This window comes from Archocentrus centrarchus, chromosome 21, assembly GCF_007364275.1.
Source record: "Archocentrus centrarchus isolate MPI-CPG fArcCen1 chromosome 21, fArcCen1, whole genome shotgun sequence".
Lineage (NCBI taxonomy): Eukaryota > Metazoa > Chordata > Actinopteri > Cichliformes > Cichlidae > Archocentrus > Archocentrus centrarchus.
Window position 1 is genome coordinate 21088476 of NC_044366.1, and position 17144 is coordinate 21105619.

The 17144-nt window shown below is 39.1% G+C and overlaps 2 protein-coding genes across 2 annotated transcripts; one reads left to right on the top strand and one right to left on the bottom strand.

The window, feature by feature from the left end:
* Nucleotides 1-2597: 2597 nt before the first annotated feature.
* LOC115800923 (uncharacterized) lies at nt 2598-17125 on the top strand. The gene is made up of 15 exons (XM_030758545.1): nt 2598-2837; nt 2911-2970; nt 3686-3736; nt 3822-4016; nt 4448-4686; nt 11958-12070; nt 12689-12831; nt 12973-13041; nt 13945-14142; nt 14347-14439; nt 14537-14784; nt 14992-15120; nt 15779-15919; nt 16245-16356; nt 16468-17125. The coding sequence occupies exons 1-15, from the start codon at nt 2699-2701 to the stop codon at nt 16683-16685; spliced, it is 2148 nt and encodes a 715-aa protein (XP_030614405.1). The 5' UTR covers nt 2598-2698; the 3' UTR covers nt 16686-17125.
* Nucleotides 6282-8204, bottom strand: LOC115800924 (zinc finger BED domain-containing protein 4-like). Its single transcript, XM_030758546.1, has 2 exons — nt 7366-8204; nt 6282-6795 (listed from the first exon to the last, which is right to left on the bottom strand). Exons 1-2 carry the CDS (start codon nt 8201-8203, stop codon nt 6368-6370), a joined length of 1266 nt encoding a protein of 421 aa, XP_030614406.1. The 5' UTR covers nt 8204; the 3' UTR covers nt 6282-6367.
* Nucleotides 17126-17144: the final 19 nt, after the last annotated feature.

Consider the following 17144-nt stretch of genomic DNA (forward strand, 5'->3'; position numbering starts at 1 on the left):
CAATCTCCAACCTTCCTTTTCTCTCAAAGATTCTTGAAAGAGTAGTTGTAAAACAGCTAACTGATCATCTGCAGAGGAACGGTTTATTTGAAGAGTTTCAGTCAGGTTTCAGAATTCATCACAGTACAGAAACAGCGTTAGTGAAGGTTACAAATGATCTTCTTAGAGCCTCTGACAGTGGACTCATCTCTGTTCTTGTCCTGTTGGACCTCAGTGCAGCTTTTGATGCTGTTGACCATAACATTCTATTACAGAGATTAGAGCATACTATAGGTATTAAAGGTACTGCACTGCAGTGGTTTGAATCATATTTATCTCATAGACTCCAATTTGTTCATGTAAATGGGGAGTCTTCTTCACACACTAAGGTTAATTATGGAGTTCCACAGGGTTCTGTGCTAGGACCAATTTTATTTACATTATACATGCTTCCCTTAGGCAGTATTATTAGAAAGCACTGCATCAATTTTCATTGTTATGCAGATGATACTCAGCTTTACCTATCAATGAAGCCAGATGACACACATCAATTAGTTAAACTGCAGGAATGTCTTAAAGATATTAAGGCCTGGATGACCTCTAATTTCCTGCTTCTAAATTCAGATAAAACTGAAATTCTTGTTCTCGGCCCCACAAATCTTAGAAACATGGTGTCTAACCAGATACTTACTCTGGATGGCATTACTTTGGCCTCCAGTAACACTGTGAGAAATCTTGGAGTCATTTTTGACCAGGATATGTCCTTCAATGCACATATTAAACAAATATGTAGGACCGCTTTTTTGCATTTGCGCAATATTTCTAAAATTAGAAACATCCTTTCTCAGAGTGATGCTGAAAAGCTCATTCGTGCATTTATTACTTCTAGGCTGGATTATTGTAATTCATTATTATCAGGCTGTCCTAAAAGCTCCCTGAAAAGCCTTCAGCTGATCCAAAATGCTGCAGCTAGAGTACTGACAGGGACTAGAAAGAGAGAGCATATTTCTCCCATATTGGCTTCTCTTCATTGGCTCCCTGTTAAATCTAGAATAGAATTTAAAATTCTTCTCCTCACATACAAGGTCTTGAATAATCAGGCACCATCTTATCTCAAAGACCTCATAGTACCATATCACCCCAACAGAGCACTTCGCTCTCAGACTGCTGGCTTACTTGTGGTTCCTAGGATACTTAAGAGTAGAATGGGAGGCAGAGCCTTCAGCTTTCAGGCGCCTCTTCTGTGGAACCAGCTTCCAGCTTGGATTCGGGAGACAGACACCCTCTTTATTTTTAAGATTAGGCTTAAAACTTTCCTTTATGATAAAGCTTATAGTTAGGGCTGGATCAGGTGACCCTGAACCATCCCTTAGTTATGCTGCTATAGGCCTAGTCTGCTGGGGGGGTTCACATAATGCACTGTTTCTCATTCACCTTATTTACTTTGTTTATACTCCACTCTGCATTTAATCATTAATTGATATTAATCTCTGGCTCTCTTCCACAGCATGTCTTTCTCTCCCCTCAGCCCAACCGGTCGCGGCAGATGACTGCCCCTCCCTGAGCCTGGTTCTGCTGGAGGTTTCTTCCTGTTAAAAGGGAGTTTTTCCTTTCCACTGTCGCCAAGTGCTTGCTCATAGGGGGTCGTTTTGACTGTTGGGTTTTTTCTGTATTATTGTAGGGTCTTTACCCACAATACAAAGCGCCTTGAGGCGACAGTTTGTTGTGATTTGGCGCTATATAAATAAAATTGAATTGAATTGAATTAAACAGGGAGCATTAGTCCCCTTGACGCCAAATGTCACACAAATGCTGGGTTTGTGCACTCTGTCCGCTAGCGTAGATGCCTCCTCATGACGCAAAATGTCACACTGAGGCTGGGTGTGTGGACTGTGACCACTAGTGCGGATGTGTGCCTCGGCCCCGTGTTAGTGATAAACACGCACACACACACACACACACACACACACGTGGCCGGTGCGCCACTGCCCAATACACCTCGGCCCCGTGTTAGTGATAAACACACACACACACACACGTGGCCAGTGCGCCTCTGCATAATACGCCTTGGCCCCGTGTTAGTGATAAACACGCACACACACACACACACACACGTGGCCAGTGCGTCACTGCCCTAGTGCGGATGTGTCCTGATGTCGCGAAAATGTCAACCAAACGCTTGGTGTTTCAAGGATTCTTGCAAGAGCGCAAACGATTTCCAGTGACACACGGAAGCTTGGTGTAGCTCACTAAACAGGGAGTATTAGTATGGAGGACCGAAACTGACATAATTAGAAATAAAAGCAGAAATATATATATAGTGTCTATATTTTGTTTTTCCTTTTCCTTATACACGAGTTTTCATCAAGAAATGTATAAATTTTCTTTTTCCTTTTCCTTACGCATGCGTTTTCATCAAGAAATGTAAATATATAGTGTTTTTCCATTTCCTTGTACATGCGTTTTCATCAAGAAATGTATAAATTTTCTTTTTCCTTTTCCTTACGCATGCGTTTTCATCAAGAAATGTATATATTTTCTTTTTCCTTTTCCTTACACATGCGTTTTCATCAAGAAATATAAATATTTTGTTTTGCCTTTTCCTCCTGCTCTTTTTCCTTTACCGTATGCATTTCTGCCTCATTATGCAAATGAGGAGGGCTGCCTTCTTGCTCCAGCTCCTCTGCTATTGGTCAACAAACAAGAAGGAGCAGGATCCATGTGCAGATCGATTGTGCATGCCTGGGTCTTTGACTTCTGTTTTAACAACCAACGTATTGTAATGGAGGGAGCGGAAAGACGGTCTGTGTCGGACTTGTTAAGGGAAGCTGCAAATAGATTGGATGAGTTGGAACGCGGTAAGTTTTCAGCTAGGTAGAGTTTTGTAATTTTGTCGAAGAATAGAGTTTATTCATATTGTCATCTTATTAGCATCTGCCGGTTCAACTCCACAAGCACAAGGCCCCACCATAACGCCAAGGATCAACACAAGTAAGTGTTTTTTTTTTCCTCCTTGTCTTTGTTTTACATGCAGAATAGTTGTTATTGTTTTAATGTTTGTAAGTCAACAGCCAACGTGTGTGTTTTATAGTGTTTTTATAAGTTTTAATGCTTAAGTTGGGGATTTTACTTAGCTTACGCTCACCAATTGGCATACAATGATGAAACGTCCCCGATTTCATCGTTTGGGTTGCTTTGCTGAAGATGAGGACTCAAATAAAATATAAATGAAACTTTTCTTTAAAAAAGGCAAGATGAGTCGAGAGTACAACGGCTCCTGGTTGTATTTCAGAAATCTGGTTACCTTAATGAAACAGTTACAGCCACTGCTATAATGCAGTCCTGTGTGATGGACTTGAAATGTTCAGTCTGAACTGATAATGGTCTCATTTAAATTGTACTATGACCGACCAAACAAGCAAACAAGAAAAAAAAAGGATTTCAGGCAACAACTTTAAATGAGCTTTAACACTTGCAAGGTGAATGTAGCCTTGTATATAAGTATAATTTGTGCATTTGTAGCTTTGACAAGATAAATCATTCACTGATGGTGAACAGAGATCTTATAATTCAGAATCTGATGCATTTTAACCCATGTCCATGTAATCTTTTATTGTAGGGTTGGGTAGCTTAAAGATACACATTCAAATACTTGTAAGAGTTTACACATTTCTACTCTTGTACATATATGTCAATATATTCACAGTGTCAACAACACCTGGAATGTCAAATGTTGCAGGACGACATCCTGTTGATGGTAAGCTAATATATATGCTGAAAATTATTTCTTGAGAAGACATGCAACTGTGGTGCGAGGTACATTTCACTATTTCCATCCCCAGTTGAGGTGTCAAGACTGTTTACAAGCAGATCAAGTAGAAGGCATCAAAGACGCAGCAATGCAACTGTCAGCCTCGCCACATATACACACATTTTTTGTTGCCTTGGGCGAAAAGATTCAACAGTTGTTCCGAGGCGACCAGAGAAGGAATGTCTCCAAAGGGCAGGACTAGGTGAGCGGCGCATATGTTTCCGAGGTATGTTATCTACGTTATTGTTGCTTGAACTATTTTGCTGCTCTAAGACAGTAGAAAAAATATTGTATTTCCATAATGTAATGTTTATAGTGTAACAACGTCCTGGTTCTGTCTCTACAAAAAGCAAGACTGTATGGTAACACATAGAATAATTTTTAGGAAAATTTTGGTGAAAACCTTCTGAAGCTCTTTCTGAATTATTTTGAAAATTTACTGCTTGTTGTCTGTTTTTTTTAGAGCAGCACAGTGTAGCTGTGCACTTCCACTGAAATGTGTTTTCTCTTTCTTAAGCCACATATTTTAAAATTAAAACAGAGATAACATTTGTTCTTCTTGTTTTCAGTGGAATTCAAAGACTCCAGTGATAACAGAGTTTGGTGGTAAAGTGGTATTTCTTAATATTGTGTGTCTATTGTGTGTTTATTTTTCAGGTGACTTTCACAGCTGTGAGGAATTAACAGATTGTCTTTATCAAAACTTTCCAAAGTTGAGGACTGCAGGGGGCTATGAGTTGCTCAAAAGCTCTGGTAACACAAGGAGCCGCCAGCTCTCTGTTATACAGTGCCCAAATGAAGGGTACAGTGTGCAATATCTGAAGGAACCAAGCACTATGATTCACCACTCTATAATTTACATCCGCCCTCTACAGTGCCATCTCAGCTTGGAGCCGGTAAATATATCTGCTTTTAGCTAATCATTTGCTGTTATTTTCAACTGTGTTATATGTATGTAGTAGTGTTGTAGTCAAGACCACCTAACCCGAGACCGAGACAAGACCAAGACTTTTAAGGTCCGAGACCGAGACAAGACCAAGACTTTTAGGGTCCGAGACGTGACAAGACCAAGACTTTTAGGGTCCGAGACCGAGACAAGACCAAGACCAGTGCCCCATGCTACATGACACAAGAAAATGTGAAAGATGATCAGAATCATTTCTCAAATTGAGCTTAAAGATCCACATTTCCATAAAGAGTGTTAGCAGCACGTACACAAGCATGACTGACAGTGCTAAGACCCTCCTCCTGGCTCTGATTGGTTGTTTCTGACCTAGCTGTGTATTTCTGCAGTTCCTACTGGGAGAAGGCAGAGGAGCTCAATCTTTTCAGATTATCTGTCTCATACTATACTGTCATGACAGTGAGTTTTACATATTAAAACTCACTGTCATGACAGTGAGTTTTAATATGTAATATATTTTTTTTTATAAAACATTTTTTATAAAAGTTACATACTCCAGCATTAAGTTTGCTTTTGAATTAATGTGTAAGCTTTTATAAGTTTTCAAACTACATAAGAATATAAAGAAATCAGAATTTCAATAACCTAACCACGTGTGTTTCAACCATAAAATTACACAACTGTTAAATTAGGAGCAGTTTCATCATATCCCAAGCCTTAAAAAACTCCAGTGGCAAAATAATCTTTGTAAGTCCAAACTCAAGACCAAGCATGTGTCATGGCTGCTGCTGCAGCAAGGCTGAAAAGACCTCAATGCAGGACACAAAGACAAGACCTGTACTTTTACTTAACTTTATTGTACACATGTAACAAGACTAGGTTGGTTAGGGGCCAGCTATATGAAAAAACTTGAAACTAGAAACCAAAACAGTGTTTTGAAAACACACAGCAGGCAAGCCAACATGGATGGCTACACTGACAAGGACCTGACAAAGACAAAATCAGACAATAAATACACCAGGGCTAATGAGGAGTGTAACAATGGGTGAGGGGCACAGCTGAACATAATTACACAGGGGAGCCAAAACTGAACACAAAGCACAAGGAACACGAGACTGTGAAAATAAAACAGCAAGTGACTAACCATGACAGACATGCAGGCTTAACGCACGGAAACCTGACACAGACAGAATCTAAACATATGACTAAAGAGACACCTACTTGAACACAGGCTGACAACACGGGGAAGACAGAGACAAGACAAGGATGGGACACTAAGGGAAAACATAGGGAGAACTAAACTCTAAAGCTATGGGAGAGGGAACCTAAACACCACACACACAAGAAAACAATGGGAAGGGAACTAAACACAGAGAAGAGCCAAGACACGGGGACAAAACAGATACAAACATGGAAAGACCAGAACAAAGGGGAACCAGAATAATATACAAATAACTAATAACAGAATACCCAAACAATAACAAACTGAGGATCTAAACTGAAAGGAAATCTAAGACAAACATAACTACAAAATACAACAAAACAGAATTTCACAAAAGGAACAAAACACTGGGCCACAGGCCCAGGACATGACAGGATAACCATATAGTTGCACAGTGGTTGCAATAAAGTAGTAGTTGCACACCTTTAAAGTTAAATCAGTAGAAATCACTTTAAAGTAAAGTTTGGTTGCATTTTAAAAACATGAGAGATTGCAACATTCTGTGACCTAAACGTGCACGATGGGGTCTCATTATAATGCCTCCTCTACTGAAAACCCTCTCCACTGGTGCAGAGGAGGCAGGGACTGATAGCACCTTCAATGCCAAATTGTGGAGTTGTGGAAATCTGGCATGGTTTTTGGCCCAGAAGACAAGTGCATTGTCAGGATCAGAGTCACGGACGGCATCAAAGTATTTGCTTATCTGTGTTACAATACTTGAATCCTGCACTGAGCTGCGTTTCTTGTGGGCCTTGTAGCGGGACAGAAGGCGAGGACATTTAGCTGGTGGTGAATCACTGGCTGGATCCACATTCCTGGCTTCTGAGCCCGTTTCATCTTTACTGTCCATCATGTTCTCCACCTCAAAGATCAATGTGTCTGAAAAACATAAACACAATGACTGAGTTAGATTTAAAGGGATATGCACGTATCAGAGTTAAATTAAACACTTTTAGAACCTTATATAGGGCCTTTTTTAAAAAAATTATCCATTAAGTTATATTATTGCTGTTCAAAAAAACACAATAGGTTATTTTATCCAGTGCAGAGGTCAGTAATGAAATGATTCTATGAATAGTTATTTCTTTAGGTTACAAGATGCTGCTGTACTATATCTAACTGCTGGCCTACTTATTTAACAGTATTTGAAACACTTGGTACTTTGAGTACAGGTGCAGGTAAGTATGACGGGCTAGTATAAAGTGAGAGTTTGGATTATGAAAATAGGCATGTTACCAGCCTAATATTTAGGCTGGTAACTTTAAAGAGTATAAGGTTCAATAGAGTATACAACATAATTTTTACGACAAGTAAACAGATGAAATGAAGACTGTGAATTCCACTGTAAGCCTAGTTAAAGCTTTTATGGGCTACCAATTTAAAACATTTTAGGATTTATGATTTTGCAAATAAGGCATTTATTTTCAGCAGAGAAAAATGTATACTAACCTGTCAGAGTCTTCTTAAGTTCTTCTCTGAACTTCTTCACTGATGCTGCATTTCCCCCATTGGTAACATCTAAGTCCACCCAGCTTAAGCCAAACTGCGGATCCAGCATGGTAGCAAAAAAGTACACATTGTGGTTAAAAGGTTGCTCTCTTCCGCTCTCTTTGGCCATGTTTATTTTTATAAAGATTCCAGAAAATCTTTTCATCAGAGACTGCTTGAGGGCTGCAACTAATGGCCGGCACTGCATTCGGGTCTCCTCCATCTTGAGGAGGTGTGTATTCAAGTCCAGGACAGTTGGAACCACCATACTAATGGTAACTGATTTCTCTCCTTCTGTCAGGTCTGTTGCCTCAGAAAATGGAGCAAGAACTGCACTCAGTTCCTTCAGTTGGTTCCACTCACGGGTGCTAAACACCACATCCTCATAATCCTTAGTGCACATTTCGTTCAGGGCTTTGTGGTCCAGAGCTATGAGGGCCTGTACTTGTTTAAATGTACTGTTCCAACGAGTCATGCTTGCAGCTGGAACAGTCCTATTAGTGCCAAACATAGCCTCAAACTTGTCTTTGAATTGTGAGCTGCTATGTAATAGAGTTGTGAACCGTGATGTTTTGGCTATGGAGCGGGAAATGGTCCTAACCTCCTTCATGCCATCATTCACAACTAACTGCAGAGAGTGTGCAAAGCAGGAAAGACGTTCACCTGATGACCAGGGTAATTCTGTGTCTTCTGCTAAATTAATGTCCTCCCACAAGTGCTCGTTATCTAGATTATCCTCCTCACTCTCACTGTCATCAGATTGCTGTTGGGGCATGTGTACTTTAAAAGCACATTTCATATTGCTGGCATTGTCTGTTATGATATAGCTTATTTTGTGACAAATCCCATATTCCTCTGTGATCTCCTCAAAGGCAGATGAAATATGCTCTCCAGTATGCCTGCCTGTAAAACGCCTACAGTCCAGCAGGTAGGATTCAAGTGCATAGGAATCCTTTGATTTGTAGCACACATGGGCAGTCACTCCAAGGAAGGAGCGTAGCCTGCGATCAGACCAGAGGTCAGTTGTTAATGACACAGACGACTGGGTCTTCAGTTTCTCCAAACAGTTTCCTTGACCTTCTTTACCAACTCTGGTATTCGCCTCTCAGAAACTGTTCTTCTAGAGATTGGTCTGTATTTACTATCCATGACCTCAAGAAAGTGTTTAAAATGTCCATTTTCCACAAGTGAGATAGGCAGACAACACCCAATGATCAAATCTTGAACAATGGCTTCACTGATGGCTTGTTGCCTTGGCGATTGTGGGCTGTAGAGCTGCACTTTCTGGGTAAATGATATCGTTGGCTGTGTGACATCAGTCTGTTGCCTTGACTTGTACTCCAAGAACCTAAAAAATAGGAAAGAGGAATCAGTATATCTGGTCATGTGTACATCAATTACATCAAAAGAACAATCTTAAAAATATGTAGCAACTTCATAAATGTATGTCAAACATGTGTAATACTGTTACTGCATAGAATGACACGTGTGGGTAAACAACACAATGTAAATCAATGGTATTTTGGCCATCATATTTTTCAAATCGATAAACAAGGAAGTTACATGACTGATACGGTATGAGCCTTAGAAAGCGCACTAGTAAGAAGTTATTTGATCTGCAACTGTAAATTGGAACTTAAAAACACTGCATTTGCTTACTTCTGTTAATATGTTAATTAATTAGTGTTTGCAAAAACTTTTGAGCTACAGCAGATGTGGGAGTGTATCAGGCGGGACATTTTTTAAATATGTAGGACAATGTACTCGCGTGCTGCAGATTTGTATCTATTTAATAGTGGGTATTGTAGTGGCCTCTAACAGTTGCACATTTTACACTGTACTTGAACATTAACATTCTACTCTACATAGATCCGTTCATTTTAAATATGATGACACAGTAAATTAAAATTCATATAAGGGTTAAACAAAGGGGGTCTGATACACAGTAATAAATATCATTATCATTTCAAACCCTTCTTTGTTCTGCTTTGCTTCCACCTCTGCGCCACAATCTGGTCAGTTTGGACGCAGCGCAATCACACTATACCATGATGTGAAGTCATGCAGCCGATAGAAATACAGAGGCCTGTTGAGGAAAGCTGTTACCATGGAAATGGATTTAAATACCAAATTAAAGCCGCAAGCGGCGATAATAGGCCCTCGCCGGCCGCCGCCCAGGTGCTGGTGCCGATTTGAACCCAGCTTTTCCAGCCGTGCCTATTGTAGCGGGGTTTTTTTTGCTGCCACATATGAAAAACTGCAATGGATGTATTGACTTTATCAAAGAAAAAGATGCCATATTCTGGGCATCGCCATGGCAACGCCTTACACATTACAGTATTTTCACCTGCAGGTTTTATGTTCAGGGAGATGTGGACAATGCGTGTACCAAATTTCAGGCATTTGTATGCATTTTTGAGAAAGCAAGGGTCATTTTTCCATCGCAGAAATTTCACATTTTTTCCCATAGGGATAAAATGGGGCAGTTTTGGCATCGTCATGGGAACAGCGTCCAAAATATGACATAGGTGTGATTGACTTTTTTTATCAGGCTGACATCAGCAATCTGTGGACCAAATTTCATGTATTTCGGGCAAAGTAAGCAAAAACTTTAGTATGGGGGATTTTTCGCTTTTTCCCATTAGAATAAAATGGGGCATTTCGGGCTCCGCCATGGCAACGTGTTAGAAAATAGAGCATGGGTGTGATTGGCTTTTTTGATGAGGATGACGTCAAGAATGTTGACACAAATTTTCATGCATTTCAGTGAAACTAAAATTGTGGACCTCCATACAAACTTTTGTTTGCTTCTGTAGGGGGCGCTATTGCACCTAGAAACTTGATTCCCTAATTGTGGGTTCAGGCCGGGTCAGTAAACAAGTTATTAAATTTTGAGGCTGATCGGCCAAAGATTGTGCGAACGAATGCACAAACAAAATTGCGGCGAGAGACAAAAACGATCCCTTCGGGAGGCTCGGGCCTAATTATTCAGCTCGAATCAGTTACCTGTAGTCCCTGCTTCAAGATCAAAACAACTACTGCAGCAGTGATGGCTCTTTTTGAAGGGAACCGAATCTTTGGGATCCGTTCACCGTGACTGTTCTCACCCTTTCTCCTGCTGCATGAAGCCTGCATCAGTGTAGCAGCCAGGTACCACGCAGAGCTACATATGACTGCCACCATGACAGGTGACGAAAACAGAGCAATGAGCATGCGCTGTGTGCTCTTACGTTCTTACATTTTATTTATTCGCCGATTAAACAAATGTAATTTTTAATTCAAAAGGACCTTCAAAGCGCCCTGAGGCGACGGTTTGTTGTGATTTGGCACTATATAAATAAAATAGAATTGAATTGAATTAAATAGAATAATAATAGCTACTGTAGTGTGCAGAGCATTACAAAAACAAAGGACGGTTTTCACTGAAACTCGAGTCCTATCGCTCATAGTCAAGAGCCGTCACATCACTGTATTTGCAGGCTTGTCGAACAACACGTCTGCACAATAATTCAGCGTAGAAACAATTTTTTTCATCGCAAATGCAACATATTTGTCACTGTACAGCCCTGTAATTTCAAGATTTATTTAATGGCAATATATTGGCAAGGTTAGAGGAGAAGCACGTCGGTCAACATGTCAGACGATTTTAAATCAGTAATGTCTGACGCAAATACAATTAGGTGACGTTAGCTTGTGCGCCAAGCTAGGTGGCAAATAGCTGACAAGAAACGGAAAATTGCACCCTAAATATACATGCTCTACAGTGTGAGCTAACTTAATATGCATAGCTAATATTGACAAAATGTCTTTGTGTGATGGCCAGGTAAAGAATTTCAGTAGAGGCAGATTACTAACGTTAGTTAGCTAGCTTTGCTAACATCACTTACACATAGCTTACCTTGCTTTGTGCTTCCTTTCTAGGTGACGATAAAAGTTGGACGTTGTCCCCACCGTCTCTGATAGCGAAGCACGGCAGAATTTACATGTCGCAGTATGCTTTTTTCTCGATGTTGTTTTACAAACATATTCTTTATGATTTATATAGCCGAATTTTATAATTGACGATTTGGCAGACATCTCCTCCCGCTCCCAGACAACCACATCTTACTTGGAGTGCAAGTGAAAAGGGGGCGGGAGTGACAGCGGTAGGATCAGTCACATTATTGCTCGGATTTGAATCAGTACGTTTTGCACTCAATAAAAGCAAGGATGTTAACAAATAAATTTGAGAATATTCTGGCAAATTAGTGATATTTCGACAGCTGCGGTCTCGACTGGTCTTGAAATAAAATGCCGAGTCCGCAATGTCCGAGTCCATGACAAGACCGAGACCAAATGCGGTCGAGTCCATGACAAGACCGAGACCATCAAAAAGCGGTCTCGAGACCGGTCTCGAGACCAAGACCGATCTCGAGTACTACAACACTAGTATGTAGAGAGAGAGAGAGATGTAGAGAGATGTAAGTGTGTATATGTAGATTTGTTTTACTTCTTAAAACTGCTGTTTGTGTGCGGCTTCAGTCTTTATATATTTTTTGTACTTTTACATGTAGGAAGAAACTGAGGGACCTTCTAACACATATTTTGGACCACTGACGCCATGTCTTCTTTGTGGAGAGGAATTTCCGTTTTCACAGATAAGGCAACACAATCAGTCTTGTTCAAGGTACTGATCCAAATCTAAAGTTCTCATCTGTACACCTGGTTTTCTTTATAAATGCAAATGGACAAAATCTATGTAGTGCTTTTCCAGACATACTACCCACTTAAAGAACTTAACACTTCAGTCACATAAACTCATTCACAATCACATTCATATACCAATATGCAGATCGGTAGGCTTTAGTCCTTCCAGTGAAGTGATAAATAATTAACAGCTGAATCAGAACTGATGTTATTTGGGAAGGTGATAAGTCAAACTTGTATTTACGTATGGATGGTTAGTTAACTTGTATAATGCAAAGTTACATTCCATGGATAGTGTATAACTTCCCTATCCACAATAAGTTGTGTCCACAACAATTCCATAGCTAATAATGTTTTTATAGATAGGTGGTGCACATAGTCTGAAGCCATCACATAAAACACATTGTTGAGAAAGACATAAAGACACAGATGGCGAGGTTTACCCCCAAAAGTATTAATAATAACTTCATTTGTATGTGCCAACATCTTGTTCCTGATTAATTTTTTTTTTTTTTTTTTTTGTCATATTGAAATGTTTGTATTTCTTGTTAAAAAGTACTTCAGTAATCTGAAATTGATTGTTAAATTGATTCTTAAGACGATCACAGGATGACAGGGAAAGACAGACTGAAAGTGAGAATGGAGAGGAATCTGTCCCTTCCACCAGTGGGGCAAGTCGCAGCTCTTCACGGCAACAAGTTGCAGATATAGTGGTGACACTGGAGACAGGTTCAGATCAGGGTTTGTAGAGTGATATCTGCAACCACCAGCAACAACATCTTATGTAGATTTGTCTGTCTGTCCATTGCCATTTCAAACAAACCCATTTCTGTTAAAAATATGTTTTGTAACTCATTTGTTATGCATGTGTTTTGTCTTTAGCTGGTCCTTCAACTGCTCTAAGCACACAGCAGCCTAATCCTCCAGATATTCAGAGGGACCTCGGACATGGTAAGTAGCATATACAGGTTAGACTTAGGACTCGAGTCTATTACTCAATAAACACGTTAGTACTCAGTTTAAATCCATGGCCACTAGGGTGCCATATAATGTTGGGCAGCTGCAGTAAATGGCTGGTTTCCAGTTATCTCAATTATGAGATCTGCATCTCGCTATTATAGGTTTCTCATTAGTTGACATCAAGATCTTGTAATTATGACACTTTTTCTCGTAATTACAAGGTTTTTGTTGTTTTGTTTTTTTTAACCTTGAATACAATGCGCTTCTGTAGTTAGTAGTAAAGGTGAGACTTTTAAATAATTAGTTCTTGTTCACAGTTTTTTTTTTTTTTTTTTTTTTACATGGTGTGGGGGTTTGTCTTTAAGCGACTGTACGTTTACAAAAGCCTTATTTTACTTAAAATTATCTTTGAAAATACTGTCCCAATGAAAGATATTTAGGAAAAGGGCCCTAGGTGTATGAATAGTTCTTTTCAGGTTCCAAGATGGCGGCGCGCACAGACGCAGCGGCTCACGGGTCTTCCTTTCGGTGCTCTTTTTTGTACTTTTTGTATTTCATATTTGTTAGTTTTGGTGCTCCAATCTCATTGTACATCCTGTATAATGACAATAAAGGCATTCTATTCTATTCTATTTTTTCTGTGTGTCTGTGTTGTCAGAAAATGAATGGCAACCTGGCATGGTTGTATGTAGCATATGTTTTGCTCGTTGAACAGCAGATAGGCACCAGGTTTCAAGCTACCCTATATGGAAGAAGCAGATTTAGAAAATGATTGGTTGGAATGGATGGTTGTGTATAATTTTGATTTTTGGCTATTTTTTTTATGTATATAGAATCTGAAATTTAAATTCACTAATCAGTTTGTATGCCTTTTCTGGTCATGTTTCTTTCAAGCTTGGATTACAGAAGTAGTTCCAGCCAAAGCGTCTGAGCTGTACATTGAGTCAGTACATGAAGCAAACAAGGATAAAGAGAGTCTTTCATTTACCCTGAGTTTAAGAGATACCCTGAAGGAAAGGAACCGTGCCATTCTGAGATTCTACAAAAGGCCACGGGTGCAGTGGACTAACCCACTGCGATGTCATCTCATAGGTAAAATATTCATTTATTTTTAAAAATCCTGTCAACTCCTCCAACTGCCCTTGTAAACTCGACTGCTTTGTGTCCAAAAAGAAATTAGTCCAGTCTTGACTCTACAGCTGGATGGAGACATAATGTCTTGCAAGAGTTTGCTTTCATTTTTGGACCCACAATTGTCTTCTGTCTTCAAATTGTCTTGTCTTTTTTTTTTTTTAGGTGATGCTGCCATTGGAGAGGGTGTTAATAGACATGTACTTTCAATAGTCATGTCAAACCTTCAGAATGGATTCTTGCTTGATGACGAAACTGGTATGGTTGTTAATTTTTTCATTTTCTTGAATTGGCGGGTATGGAGATTGTTCAGAAAAACCTGTTTATGTTAATATTATCAATTGTTGTTTGACAGAACTGAAGACATTGCTGTTTGAGGGTGAGCAGGACCATCTCACTCCCTCTACATCGAGGCTGCTCCTAGAAAGCGACTTTTTCGTGGTGGCGGGTCGAATTATCGGCCACAGCTTTCTGAATGGTGGTCCTTGTCTGGTTGGTCTCAGCCAAGGAATCATCCATGTGCTGTTTGGAGGGGAACCAGAAACAGCCACTGTAACTGAGTCAGATTGTGCTGACCAAGATGTCCGTGAGGTCATAAGAATGGTTTGTAAAATTTCAGTTTACTTTGAAAATACAAGACCTACAACAAAAGTTTTTTTTTCATGACAATTTTTGTAAATAGCATGAGATACAAACTCTTTATTTGCACATTTTTAAAATTCTTCAGATGTACTTTGGGCTATATGTTTAGGTTTGCATATGTATCATGTGATGCCATACTGCTTTATTTCTCCTACAATAAATACTTAGTTACAGGGAACAAAGGATTTGTCAGAGGAGGAGAAATCCGTGGTTCTCTCTTTGACGTTGCCATGGGATCTTCCTGGAGTTACAGTCAATAACAGACATTGGCTCCAAGAAAAAATACTCCTCCATGCTGTAAGTTATGGTACCTGCAGAAACAATATCTGATGAAAGGCCACAATCTGTTAAAGTGAACGTAGACTAGTATTGTTCTTAAGTCACTGCAATCATGACAGCCCTACCTGATATACCTACATCATAATGGTTTTAAGTGTGGAATGATAAGAAATTGTTTGACAGAAGGTTATTTTTTTGCAAGAGATTGTCCTTTTAAAAAAAAAAAAAAATAGCAAAATTGATGGAAAATCTTTATGGTGTCTATAGAAATAGTCAACTCTATATTTTTCGAATCACACATTCAAAAAATGAACTCCACAATTATAAAAATCCACTCATTAAGCTTTATAATTTTTATAACACTGAAAACAAAGATTTTAAACAACAGTATTTTATGAGTTCAATTAAAAAAAAAAAAAAAGGTTATTTTATTTCAAGCATTCAGGATCTCATATGAAACACGCACCCCAGAGCTTGAGAACATGCTGAACTTATCTCTTGAACATTATGACCACAGGACCATACTGAGCTTTGTAAATGTAAAAAGTGCTGCAACTGGAATTACAAAATGAAAAAACTACTCTCGATTTCCAAAAGTCATTGTCTTTGTCACAACAAATTTATAAGATTTGTTTGCTTTATTTTTTCAAAGAAATTGTTTTTTTTTCATGTGTAGGTTTTGGAAAGAACAGCACAACAGGTGAAACAAATCCGAAGAGGGCTGAAAGACACAGGTGTGTGGGAATTTTTCAGTTCCAGGCCTGATGCTGTGCCAGTACTTTTTCCAAGGGCCAGTGAGGCAGAGATAACCCCACAGGTAAGTTTACTTTGCAAAGATTAGAATCCAACACTGCATACAAATAACCATCTGTCCCATATGCCCGCATATCCATTAAGGTTAGTGGGTGGAGATGGTGCCTACATCCAGCGGTTGGGGGCAAGAGGTGGTGTACACTTGAGATGGCTTGTCAGCACATCCCAGTGCATGCCAACACTTACTCTTGTATTTCCTATGTGTGTTTTTCACTTTTGGACTGAAAGACAAACATCTGTACACATCAAAAGTTCTGCCTTAACACAGTTTTTCATTTTCTTCAGTTACCTACATTCCAAGTAATTTACAGTGAAATTTTTTTTTGTAGATGGTAATCGATAACATAAACTGGCCTAAAGATGAAGATATAGATGAAGACATACTCTCGTTGGATGATCACTGTCTGATCATGAGCTTCCTCCGAAGATTCATAGAAAATGGTAAGCAAAGATTATACATTTTTCAATACACTTTATATATGCTTTTGGAAAGTGAATTATGAACATGTAAATAATCTTGCTAACATAATACATTCATTTGTGTCATAAAAGGAACATCAGACATCCTCAAGAGTTTACTAACATTCTGGACTGGCTGGGGTGTGGTATGCTCCAATCTCGAGGTCGAAGTTATTGACTGCAGTCTCCCACAGTCGTCCACTTGCTTCCTGACTTTGAAGCTATCCAAAAACCACAAAAACTATGAAGACTTCCACCAAGACCTTATGGCAAGCATTTCTTCGGCCTATTCTGGTTTTGGTCAGATTTAAGCTGGGCCATTTAAACAACGAATGTTGTTGGTTATTGGTATTATTACTTTTAAATTGTTCTTATGGTTCAGTCTCTTGATAGATATGGATATTCTGGAATAATCCACTTGTTAATTATGTATTAGAATTTGACAGTACTCAGCGTTGTTGTTGTTCTGATCAACTATAAAAACAGTTCCATATTATTGTAGGACGTTTTCTGAAAACATTTGCTTAAAAAAAGAGATTAGACCAACAAAGTCATGAATAGACATAGCTTAATTACAAACGGTTAAATCTGATATTATCAACGAATTCTTAATGAAAGCTGAAATGGTTTCATAACAGTGATTTTATTACATATATACATATCTGTGCAAAACAGGTCAATGTTCACGTTTGGATACAAGATGCCTGACCTGATATATTGTATCTTCACAGCAAATATTGAATAAAAAAAAAACAATTTGAACAGAAAAA